We start from the raw sequence: 12,802 nt of genomic DNA on the forward strand, positions 1-12,802 counted from the left end.
ACAAGTGTTGAGGTTTTTCCCGTCTGAAGTTTTCTTCTTCCCTTGCCCAGCGTGGCTTCTCCGTGTGATGGTTTCTTGCCCAAACACTGGTAGGACCACCAGCAGCATGTGCCGTGGGGCTTGTGTGTGTGACGGCGCCTGTTCAGGAGCAGAGAGGCTGTTCCTTTAACTGCTGGCAGAAGGGAGCAGTGTGATAAATACTCTGCAGAGCCTCTGCTTCCTCTAATACATTGACAGGGACCTATTTTGTGAGGATCTTGATGCTGCTGTCCTGCACACCGCTGTGGTGATGGTCTCTGATGCCCTTGGGCTATCTGGTCCCAGCAATGAATGGCTGCAGGCAGCTAGAAAGCCATCGTCTTTATGTGAAACCTGACTTTTTCAACAAAGCTCCTATTTCCAGGGGGAAGCCAGCCTCAGAAGGTCCCCAGTCGTGCATCTGTGTGTTTAGTGTAAAGGACCTGCATTTACTTAGTCCATGGGTGGTTCAACTGAGACCATATGGCCAAAAAATGCCTTTATCCAGCTAAGTGTGCACGCAACATGCAGTATGTAAAACACGGGCTTCCCGAGCGCTAAAAAACTCATAGACATTCCCGCTGTGACCCAGATGATACTGTAAAATTTTTGGATTACTAGTTGCTAAATGCAGGACTGGGTTTGAGGAAGATGAGGAAAACGTTGGGTTCAAACTGTCTTTCACCGTGCATTTCATTTGATGATGTATCTGGGAAGTTTGGGGAGCTGAAAATTGGTTTTTCCTTTCCGAAGATGGCCTGCTGTTAGATCAAAGATTGCACACCAGCAATCGCAGCAGTGCTGCTGCCAACTATTGTCATCACCCATTCTTAAAAGAAAAAAAAAGATATATTTGGGGGATGTTGGATTCTGTGGGCCTTGGGCTGTACACTGTAGGCATGGAGATGTGCACTGTAGTAATACTTTAGGAAGGATGATTTTTTTTTTCTAATTTTATTTCTTTTTCAATTTAATTTGGACAAGCAAGCCCATGTGAGCGGGTCAGGACTCACAGCTCTTGCTTTTATCCGCTGGGTGCCGAAGGGAAGATGCCACTCGCAGAACTTTGCTGCCAGGGATTTATGGGCTCGCTTTTGACGCACAGAGCACTTGGTAGCGTGCGAGTGGGCATTCCTTTAAATGCCCTGTCTGAAAAACATAAATCTTGTGGCTTTTGTGCCAGAGAAGAGGACAGAGCAACCTCTGAGTGCTGCTGCAGCCCACTGAGTGTAGCTGTGGGCACTCCAGACTATTTTCAGGAGCAATTTGCCTGCTCTTGAGAGACTGCTCGGAGGCCTTTGCTGGAGATGCGGTGAAAGGAGAGGTCTTGTCCTGTAGAAGCGTGGATGTGACTCATTTCCCATTAAGCACAAGATCATCTGAAAATCTGAAGCCTGAGGTTTCCCTTGCTGATGCTCGTAGAGCTCTTTTGCAGTCAAGTGAACGAATAGAAAGGACTTTGAAAGCCCTCTGAAAATCCTTGCAAAAAGTTTTAACTTCTCTTTGACTTTGCTCCGTGTTTCTCCTGCGGTGTCCTTTGTGTGCTGGCTTTGAGGACAAGCCTGGGGGTGTTCCCTGCCCTCAGTTTCCCTCCTGAAGCCCTGTGAGAAGGAGGACTTGGTGTATTTGAGATGCACATTTTGTGTGCAGGGAGAGCAGGGACGTCCGAGCGGTGCCTCACACCCGGGTGGCTCGAGGCAGGTCCCTGTCCCTCACGGGTACCACATGTGGGAGGCAGCCCCGAGGTGGGGTGCAGGGCTGCTCACCCCAGAAGCTGCAGTTTGGTGTGGCCTTGGCTGCTGGGCCTGCGTAGGGTGCTCAGTGCAGCCTTTTCCATGGGCTCTGTCTCCATCCCACCATCAGCCCATCTTGTGGCACCAGCGGCCGCTCCGGCCTGAAGCAAATCAGCACCTGCGAAGCCCCGTTAGCTTGTGTCACAGGACTCCCAAGTTTTGCATGCAAAGCAGAGCCTTCCCCTCCCTTCTCAGGAAGGTGTTACACCACTGGGTTGATGGCACCTGGAACAAACGTGGTTTCTGCTGTGTCCTTGGCAAAGTCCACTGCCAGCCAAAGCGGCACTTCACCTCCATCCAAGCCCCCAAATAGCACACACGGCTGGGGGCTGCCTGCCTCCTCCCTGCCCTACATGGGAAGCCTTCCAGATGGGACAGCCTGTGCTAGTCTTTCCTCCTAAAGTGTTTCTCTCTTAATAAAGAATCTCTTAGATCCCACGCTGCAGCAGAGCACAGACAGGGTTGGAATGAGATGATCGTTAAGGTCCCTTCCAACCTGAACCACTCTGTGATTTGATGTTCCTCCTCCCTGCCCTGTTCTGCAGGTTTACGCTGGGCTGGGGGCTGGGTTCCCTGCAGCATCCAGCAGAGCCCAGTGCAGAGATCTTCAGGTGAGGGATTAATGGGGCTGGGGTGCTCCAGCTTGCATTTGAGAAACATTATAATTGTCTTTAAGAGATATTTCCTAGCAAGGCTCATTGCCAACGGGCAGAGCTGCACACACAGTGGAGCTGAATACCTGGCCCCTGCAGGTTTGTTCAGAACTAGCCTAGATGTTGCCACACTTGTGGTGTAGAAGCACCAAGGAAGACCTCTGCACGGTGGGGGAAGACTCTCATCATGCAGCCAGATGTGACAGAAGCAAATGCTCTTTCTTGAAGCCAGACCAGTTACAGCTGCTCATTCCAGCACTGAAATCAGCTCTTGGATATTTGGTCCTCAAGGAGTAAAATCAAAAGGAAACCCTGTGATTTCCTGGTTTCCCTTTAGTAGCTGAGACCCCGTCTAACGGTTTCTTGTGTTGTTTAGCTTGAAGTGATGCTCTTGGTTATGACAGGGAAGGGAGAGGAAGCTGCTCAGATGCCAGGGCTGAGCCGCTTGCCCTGGGCAGTGGTCTTCATTCTCATATTTTGTTTTCTCTTGGCGTTCTTGCTTCTCTCCTCTCTGTTCTTTACAAGGGGTCAAACTCACATGAAGGACCAAGCAGGGAATCCCCTTTTGGGAGCTGCTGTGGGGAAGGCAGACTGCCTTGTGCACACCAGTGTGGGTATCAGTGGACCCGATGGCTGCAGAGCGCTGTGAAAGTCAGAAGTATAACTAGGTATCAAGAGGGATAAATCAAATTTGAAAGCAGCAGATCCGTGAGTAGCTTTTAAATGGGATGGTCTAAGTGTACCCGCCAGTTTGGACACCCCCGGAGGCAGGAGGCACTGAGCTTCCATCAGTGGGGCTTTCCCAACTCTTACACTGTTTCCACGAGAAGTGTATCTGCCGTCAGAACATGTGGCTGCTGTTGTGGTCACATGGAACGGCCCTTCCTGGGAATTACATGAGAAATTAGGGCGTTTCTTCATGCATTTCTACGTCACAGCAGCCCTCCTTCTGTTCATGTTGCTGGGGGAAGGGGGAGCAGTGGTTGGTTTTAGCTAGAATTCAGTACATATTTTTTGCGTGCTCTGGGCTGTTTGAGATGTTAAAGAAGTGAGGTTTGTGTTCCCAAGTTAGAGCCTGGCCGTGGTCCTAAGGGAGGACACGGTACAGAGGTGCTTCCTGGCTTCTCCCCAGCACCAGTGTTGTTTTTCATTTGGCTGCGCATACTCAATGGGACACTTTTCCAGGGGAAATGTCAGCTGAGAGTGGTACCCCCCTTCCTTTACGGATCACTAATGTCTTGGTGCTGGGCTGCCTTGGGGAGAGACTTGGGAAAGTGTCTCCTTCCTGGGTGTGGGAGACTGCTGCTGTGCTGAGTGTGAAGCCATTTCACGTTCTTTGTTGACCTTCTGATCTGTTGGGAGTGCCACCTCATTTGCATGGCTGAAACATTGTGTCACATTAAAATTAGCTGGTTTTTACTTTGGTAGCAAACCATTTCCCTGGGGATGTGACATTCCTGTTCCATCTCTGGGTATAGCTCTTGGCTCTTCCTCCTATTGCTGTCTCTGCTGGCAAGGTCCCACTGGACTGGCACCTGGGCTGCAGGAGCCCAGAGGTGGTTCATAGAGGACCACGGAGAGACTAATGCAGAGCAGGCATGGCACTGAACAGCTATACACAGGTATATTTATATATGACCTTGGAAAAACAAGCCAGCCTTTGGCAGTCCATCAGGTGGTAGGTATTTAAGGGCTGGGTGTTGCTGCACGATGGCTTTGGCCAATATTTCACACAGACACGTCTGCAGGCATAAGTGCATGTGAGTGAGGGTCCACACCATAACCCCTGGGTTGCTCTTGAGCCTCTGTGCTCTTAGCTTTGGTTCTGTTGGACCTTTATTGCCTGATTCCACTCTGAAAGTACCATGTCTTTCCACTGCATGCATTCCATTGCTTCCAGATGTGGTGATCTACACAGGGATGGGGACTTTGGACTAAATTTTCCTACTTTTAGAGAACTTTAATCCAGGAATGGATTTCTGGGGTTTGGTTACTCTGTGCTCGGAAGGGCGGGTAAGGATATTTGTTGTCCAGAGTAGTAAGTACCTCTGAACTTGCAGTGTCAACTGTTACCTTGCAATGCTTGTACTGTAACAAACACTACCTTGCTTTTCCAGGGAAGGGAACGAACCTGGGGATTCTGCGAAAATCACATACAGCGAGTTGCTGCACAAAGTCTGTCAGTTCGCCAACGTCCTCCGCAGCCAAGGTACGGGGCTGAAGCAATAGGAGCGTTGGATACTGGGAAGGGTTTTGGAGATCAGGTTCATTTTTTTTTGCACGGTTGCAGTCTGTTGAGTAACTCTGTGCAAAATGCTTCCACAGTTGTAAAGCAGGGGTGGATGCGGGTTTGCTTTGCAGCAAACTGTTGGAGATTCATCTCTGGCTCTGTCTGCAAAAGCTAATCAATGCTTGTCACTCAGCTCTACAAGGAAGAAATCTGTGCTCAAAACTTCCTGCTCTGGGGCTTTCCAGTAGCAGTTGTTAAATTTCTGCCTCCTTCAAGGGCTGTGTCTGATGAGAACATGAAGCTTTCACTGCAATCATCTTATGAGAGCCATAGGACTTGAAAGGCAAAACCCAAGGCTGGTTCAACCCTAACTCCAGCTGAAGCTTTATTGTGTGCATATCAATGTTGATTTTAAAAGCATCAATTTCTTTCTATATCCTGTTCTTTTGACATATGAGGTGATCATTTTCACAAACACCAGGTTAATTTTCCCTCTTCAGGTGTGAAAAAAGGAGACCGAATTTCCATCTACATGCCGATGATCCTGGAGCTGGTTGTAGCCATGCTGGCCTGCGCCAGGATTGGAGCTCTGCACTCCATTGTGGTAAGAACAAGCCCTTTGTGTTGCTTTTGGTTCTGAGGGAGGGAGCAGCTCTTGGTTTTGAGAGAGTGGTGGGGAAAAGCTGGAAAGATAGGTGCTGACCATGAGATGGATGGAAACTCAACTAAGGTGCTGTTTCCTGGCCCTCTTCTATATTAACTGTAGAGTGAGCTCCTTTAGCTCTCTCCATCAGTGTCAGGTGGTGTCGTTTACCATGGGTGAACTGCAAAGTTGCTGCAGGGGTTTTTTTGGGTTGTGATTTCCTGGTGTCCTCACTGCCGTGGTTGTGTGATCTCTGTCAGTTTGCAGGTTTCTCAGCAGACTCTCTCTGCGAGCGGATTCTGGACTGCGGTTGTTCTCTCCTCATCACGGCAGGTAAAGCTGTTGCCTGTCTGGAAGGTCTTTGTTTTAAAAGCCAAATGCACTTGGAATTGGAAGAGGAAGAGCTTCAGCTGAGCGGCCACAAGGTGGATGCTCTGCTTGTAGCTGTGCTTGAGCACTGCTTTCCACTTTGAGCCTACACTGAAGCATCTGAGCAGCCCGCCCACTTTGTCCTGTAAAGCATGATGTCACCAGCTGCTAATAACATGCTCCCAAACGCTTCTCATCCGTGTTCCCCTTCAAAATCAGCCAGATGTTTGCAAGATGTATCATTTGTTTTGGCAGTCCTAATAGGAGAATTCCCTCCCTTCCCAATTTCAAGGAAATATCTGTTGCAACTACCGCCTTGTAAAGCAAGGGTTCAAGAGAGGGGTAGTGTTTGCATGTAGGCCCATTGCTTTTCCACATCTGTTTTTTTCCAATAGTGAAAGAAATAGTGGTTTTATTAATAGGTCCATGGTATGGAAGGGACTGGCTAAACTTTGCAATCTGTGTTCTGGCCGTGTTGGATTATTCCCCACAGAATATTCCCGAGAGACTTGTTGAGTCAAATTGGAACCTCTCCCAGGGAAGGAATTTCACCATTTCTCTTGGCATCTGTTTCTCTAGGCTAAAAGGGCGTATTAGGAAACCTTTCCCATCAGCTGCCTCTCTGCTTTCCCTCACTCCAGTGCACGAGCTCTGCTCTGCCCTCCTGAAGCTGCTTGTTGCTTCCAGCTGTCCCAGGCTGTGCTGGCTTTGAAGCCCCTCTAATGTTGTCTTTACCGTTTTGCAGATGCCTTTTATCGAGGAGACAAGCTGGTCAACTTGAAGCAGATTGCGGATGAAGCTCTCCAGAAATGTAAAGACAAGTAAGTTCGGATTCTCTTGGAAGAAAGGGCGTTGCTGCTGGAATCTGCTCCTGCAGAGATGGAAGTTTTTGTAGGTGGGCAGACTCCACGGCAGGTCAGACCCGAGCTGTGCTACGCTCAGGAGGCTTTCAGAAGTAATGCGTGCTTCGACTGGCTTGTCTTAAAAATATTTTGACTTTCATAGAATCATAGAATCATAGAATTGCCCAGGCTGGAAGGGACCTCCAAGGGTCATCTAGTCCGACCCCCCCGCAGTCAGCAGGGACACCCCCAACTAGACCAGGTTGCCCAGGGCTTCATCGAGCCTCACCTTGAATATCTCCAGGGATGGGGCCTCAACCACCTCCCTGGGCAACCTGTTCCAGTGCTCCACCACCCTCACAGTAAAGAACCCCCTCCTAATCTCCAATCTAAATCTGCTCCCCTCCAGCTTGAAGCCATTGCCCCTTGTCCTGTCACTGCAGGCCTTTCTAAACAGGCTCTCCCCAGCCTTCCTGTAGCCCCCTCAGGTACTGGAAGGCCGCTATTAGGTCTCCCCGGAGCCTCCTCTTCTCCAGGCTGAACAACCCCAGCTCCCTCAGCCTGTCCTCGTAGCAGAGGTGCTCCATCCCCCTGAGCATCCTTGTGGCCCTCCTCTGGACCCTCTCCATCAGGTCCATGTCCTTCTTATATTGAGGGCTCCAGACCTGCACACAGCACTCCAGGTGAGGTCTCACCAGAGCAGAGTAAAGCAGAAGAATCACCTCTCTGGACCTGCTGGCAACACATCTTTTGATGCAGCCCAGGATGGGATTGGCCTTCTGGGCTGCAGCTGCCCACTGCCTGCTCATGTCCAGCTTCTCATCCACCAGCACCCCCAAGTCCCTTTCCTCAGGGCTGCTTTCCAATCCCTCACCCCCTAGTTTGTATTGGTGGCGAGGATTGTTCCGGCCCAGGTGCAGAACCTTGCATTTGCTCTTGTTGAACCTCATGAGGTTCACCTGGGCCCACCTCTCCAGCCTGTCCAGGTCCTTTTGGATGACATCCCGTCCCTCTGGTGTATCGACAACACCACACAGCTTGGTATCGTCTGCAAACTTGCTGATGGTGCCTTTAATCTCCCTGTCTATATCATTGATAAAAGTGTTAAACAGCACCGGCCCCAGCACGGACCCTTGAGGAACTTTCCTCTTGTCTGTTCTGAGCTGAAGGCCCACAGTTTGGATGGGAGGATTTGCTGGAGACACTGATCCGCCATCGTTCTCCCACTTCTGCAGCAACAGCTTTTGGAGTGGGAGGGAATAATGCTCTGCCCTTACCACTTGTGAACAGTTGGACACGGTGCTGTGGGGCACATTGAGATGAGGCTTAAGTCTTGCTCTAAAGCCACTAATTCAACAATAATGAAATAAACCAGCAATGACTCAAGTTTGGGCAATGGCTGTGTAAACAGGAACAGGCACTGCAGTTGACATGCATCAACATGTGCACAGGATCAGGCCTGACTGCACACAAGTATGTGGTGAAGCTGCTTCATTTTTTTAAGCATCTTCACTGCAATACTGTAAACCATAAAGAGATAGACAGATTTATCCTCAGATATTATAGAAAAGGGAATAATCATGATGAAATGTCTGAGCTTACAGACACGATGTCTGTGTAGCTTGTATGAGACTGACTCTGGTCTTGTAAGTTGGATCAAACATGACATTTTAGGGCGGACAGTCTGCATGTTAGAAATTCAAACCCTTTAAAAGCATTTACAACTCTAAAACTTGAAAAAATAAGTTTATATATCTGTAAAAGTAGTTGGGAGGACAGAAGTGATTCTGAAGCTGGGAATTGACTGATGGAGACAGCATCTTGGTACCCTGACAGGGCTGAAGGGGGATGAGATCCTGTTGTTTGCATTATAGGTGGGCTGTGTTGGCTCTCATGAGGGGACAAACGCCCACTCTTCTCCAGGATGTATAATCTGGCTTTGAAAGACTTTCCTCTTTCTGAATCAGTTGGTTATGGCATGGGAGCAGCCACCTAACATCTGCCAGGTGCTGTGAGAGGTCTTGTTTGTGGTCACAGGTGGCAAGATTTGGCATTTGTAAGGAATGTCCCCAGCAGTGACCTATGAGAGATGCTTCTGGGCTCCCCTCTTCCCCTTATTCCACCTGATAAATCCCCAGTGAGCTGTGCACAACTCCCCTCTTCCCCTGTAGGAATCACACCTGATAAATCCCCAGTGAGCTGTGCACAGACCTTTCCTGTTCCCCCAGCTCTGTTTCTGTGGCTAGTGTCCCATGGTGTGCCTGGAGTTTGCATGGTGGCACATGCTTTAGCTCAACAAAAGCAGCTGGGGGCCCTGCTCTGCCTCCGGTGCTGCCTGTGAAGCCCACGGAGGTTGGGCTTGGTCTGAACAGCTGGATCTGACAGCTCCTGCCTTTTACAGGGGCTCCCTTTTGAAAAAGTGCATCGTGGTGAAGCACCTGGGGAGGGAAGAGGTAGCGGTGGATGGGACGTGCAGCAAGTCTCCCCCTCTGAAAAGGCTGTGCCAGGACGTACAGGTATGTTCCTGGGGGGATGAGAGGGGGAATTTTATTACTATGGGCCTGAGCCCAGCAAATCAATCAGTGCAAAACCACTGTGGTACTTCCCTGGATGCTCCTGTTCTGGTTTTCTCCCATCCTTGCTGTTGTTGCATTGCGAGTGGTCTGAAAAAAAGGGTTCCTTTTCCTTACCAAGATCCTCTCCCTGCTGCTTCCTTTCTCACCGTCGCCAGCTGCCAGCCCACAGGAGCCCTGAGAGCACAGCGGGGCACGTCTTCCAAAACCGCTAGGACAAGGACAAGATGCCCGTTTTCCTCCACCTAATGAAGGACTTTTCCTTCCTAACCCATATCTATCTCCCCTTCTGTGCAGGGAGCAAAGTTCTCCTGCACTGTAGCTGTGACTGTGGAAGCAGGAGAGGAAAACCAGGGTATTTGTGCTCGTGGCAGGGGTTCAGTGCAGTCCCCTGGTGTGACAACTATCGTACGCTGCGCAGAGTGTGGTCTGTGTGTAGCTGGCACAGTAACTGTGTCAGCTGTCGAGGGCTGGGGCTTTCCTTCCAGCTGAAACCAGATGAAAGGATGTGGGCCAGAGGCATGTGGCAAAACGGGGGTGGGAGGAGAAGGTGTGGTGGAGCCACGGATGCCTGCTGAGCTCCTGAGGCTGGTGTGCAGGCTGCTGTGCCTGGCGGGTACCTGCTGCCTTCATCTGCTCAAAGGGCAGGTTGCTTTCAACGAGGGAACAGCTCCTTCTCTTGCAATGGTGGCTTCTGTCCCTCTGTGTTTGGTGATCATTTGCATTGGGTTATCTCCAGGCCGGTGTTTGCTCAGAAATGGGTTGTGTTTGGGGAGCGCGTCTGACTGAGCTCTGCTTTAGTTCCAGGCTGAGCTCTGGAACAAGAGGTTCAGCAGATTCTGTATCTTTGAGTTAATTTTGAGTTAGTTTCCTTATTCAGCTGTGTTAATTTTATTGGGTTGTTGCTCAGTGTTTGCCAGCCTGGCCGTGTTACATTGGCTTCCTCTGCCTCATCTCTTGGGGGGCAGAGTAGCTGCCAAGGACTGGGAAAGCTGGAGCAGACGAGCCTTTCTGTGTGAGGTTTCCCTGGTCGGGAGGCAACAGAGAAGCCTGTCCCCCAGCCGTTTGCTGGTGATGAGGTGAGGTTCTTGTGCAGAAGAGGAGGAGGAGGCTGGAGGGGACTCTCTTACCCTTTGGCTTTTGCTGCTTTACTTGTTCAGACACTTTATTAAAGACTTTTTTCCCTTGTGAGTGCATCTTTACTGTGCTGTTGGCTTGTGTAACGCTATCGGAGCAGGCTGTGTGCCAGCTCTGTGCTGCCATACCCAGCTGACCACGTGTGGGGGGTGGAGGCAGCGGGTACTCAGGGAAGGCGATGGAAACAGGCAGGCATTTCCTCAGAGGGCATCTCCTGGTCTGGCCCCAATTCCCAGCGCTCTCCAGCCTGCTGGGATGGTTTCCCAGCATCCGGGCCTGTGGGCTTCCAGCTCCTTGCCTGCAAAGCCCGGTGTGGATCCTCCGCTTCTCGACTTTTCACACCCTCTTTGTGGATTTTTAACAGGAAAAAAAGACTGAGAGCTCACAGAGACTCCATCCCAAGGTATTTACACACAGCACTGCCTTCCTCCTCATGGCACCTCCCCTCCGCTTCCCTCTCCACCTTCCTAACAGCTCTGGCTCTGCACGGCCACACGTGCCTTCCTAACCCCGGGTTCCCAGCAGCTGCATGTTAGCAGTAGATGCCACCCGCCGCTTGGCCAGCGCTGCCCGTGGGTCGGGGACGGATGCAGTGCCACCAACTTTGCTGCAGGAAACAAATCTGCATCCCTGAAACCCCCCGAGTGCACGTCAGCGTGCCGATGGTGGGGGGGGGAATGCGGAACCGCTGGGATGCGCTGCCGGAGTTGGGATGACAGTTCAATCTCTCTTCCTTTTTGTCGTGGTTTCAGCCGAAATCACCGCAACCGAACCAACAGATGGCCCTTCCCCCCCCCCAAAAGAGGAGAGGAAGAGATAAGGAGATTGAAAAGTTTAGAATTAACTAAACTACTTTAATCAAAAATAATATTAAAATAAAAGAGAAGAAAATAATGAAATAGATACAACATATACAAAACCGTATCAAGCTCCCAGGATGACAGTCCCGTCACCAGCAGGCACTGGGGAAGTCCCAGCCTGGACTCGGTGATGGACAGGAGCAGGATTCCAGCTCTGGAGTCAGGAACACATGGGGATCAAAGGCAGATGAACAGACAGGGTCCTCTTCGCATGTCGGCCATTGCAGGAAGAGAGTTGACCCTTTGATCCCTCAGCTTTTATACTGAGCATGGGGCAGATGGGATGGAATACCCCTGTTGGTCAGGTTTGGGTCACCTGTCCTGTCCGTTCCTCCCCACAGATGTGACCCCTCTACGTTTTTCCGTTTCCAACCCTCTAAGGGGCAAATAACGAAAATTGGCTGCCCTTGGTTGTTATAGCAATAAGTATAAGCAAGGGCCTCTCTGCACACCATTCCCTGGCATGGAGCACAAACATTGGTCTTATCACTCTGAGAAGGAACAGTTTTCTCCACAATATGCTGTTAATTTCAGAGTTAGAAAAGGCCTAACTAAAATGCAAAGTTACAGAACACAAAATTGATCCGGTTTTACCTCAAACCGGGACACCTTTTAAAAGCAGCTCTTGTGACGCCCTTCCCTTTGTGGTGGGGCTGGCAGGGGGTGCCTGCAGCTTCCTGGCTGCGGCTGCGTGCCACGGGCAGCAAAACTTGGAGGAGCTCCAGACCCAACACGTGGACTCTGCCTGCCCCAATCCAAGAAGCCATGCCTCAGGACCCCATGAGAGGGCAGGCCTGGCTTTGGGGACCTTGTGTCGTACCGTGGGTCTGACCTCCTCCGTTGGGCAGTAGAAGTTGGGTGCTAAAATGGGGTGATCCTTGAAGGAGGGATGCAAGAAAGTGGCTGTGGATGGGCTGGTGTTGAGCCTACCTTGGGCTTTGTTGATGTGGTGCCTTACTGGGGGGACAGACTTTTGTGGAAACTGGTTCCCCAGGTAGACCCAGGAGCCCTGGGGATCCATGACCCTGGTTTTGCTGGTCTGTCAAGCAGGTAGTGTCCCCTGCGTCACATTTGCAGGAGCTGGGGTTCTGATGCCTCCAGATAGCACATGAACATCTTTAAGGCCACAGAGAGTCACTGTGTGGCCCTGTGACTGCTCTCTGTACCTCCAGACCCCCCAGCTGAGGGACCCGTGGGGACTTTGTGCAGGCTGTGCCTGCCCAATTGGCCCTGCCTCTGGAAGGAGGAAATGTGTCCCAGCTGGAGCTGCCAGGCTCTGGGTCAGGGTGCCTGGCCTCACAGAGACATGGAAGTGAGAAGTCTGCACTTAGGCTGGGAGCTTTGCCTGCTCAGCTGCTCCCAATCTCATAGAATCATCTAAGTTGATATAATTAAGTTGGAAGGGACCTTTCAGATCATCAAGTCCAACCATCAACCTAACACTGACAAAAACCATCACTAAACCGTGTCCCTCAGCACCACATTTGCTCAGCTTTTAAATACCTCCAGGGATGGTGATTCTGCCACTTCCTGGGCAGCCCATTCCAATGCTTAACGTGCTGGGCCACGGGGTTCTGATGCCTCCAGATAGCACATGAACATCTTTAAGGCCACAGAGAGTCACTGTGTGGCCCTGTGACTGCTCTCTGTACCTCCAGACCCCCCAGCTGAGGGACCCGTGGGG

At 50.8% G+C, this 12,802-nt stretch overlaps 1 protein-coding gene across 2 annotated transcripts in view; it reads left to right on the top strand.

Moving 5' to 3' along the window:
- The window catches only part of ACSS2 (acyl-CoA synthetase short-chain family member 2), a 39,913-nt gene that overhangs the window by 14,775 nt on the left and 12,336 nt on the right, over positions 1-12,802 (top strand). Inside the window, exons 2-7 of one of the 2 annotated variants that reach the window (XM_014941283.1) lie at positions 4,582-4,673; positions 5,195-5,298; positions 5,598-5,670; positions 6,452-6,527; positions 8,950-9,064; positions 10,623-10,661. In XM_014941283.1, the coding sequence (XP_014796769.1) occupies positions 4,582-4,673; positions 5,195-5,298; positions 5,598-5,670; positions 6,452-6,527; positions 8,950-9,064; positions 10,623-10,661 (499 nt within the window). The remainder of the gene's footprint in view (positions 1-4,581; positions 4,674-5,194; positions 5,299-5,597; positions 5,671-6,451; positions 6,528-8,949; positions 9,065-10,622; positions 10,662-12,802) is intronic. The other variant, XM_014941284.1, reaches the window with a different exon arrangement.

The sequence above is a fragment of the Calidris pugnax genome, unplaced genomic scaffold, assembly GCF_001431845.1.
Source record: "Calidris pugnax isolate Ruff unplaced genomic scaffold, ASM143184v1 scaffold55, whole genome shotgun sequence".
Lineage (NCBI taxonomy): Eukaryota > Metazoa > Chordata > Aves > Charadriiformes > Scolopacidae > Calidris > Calidris pugnax.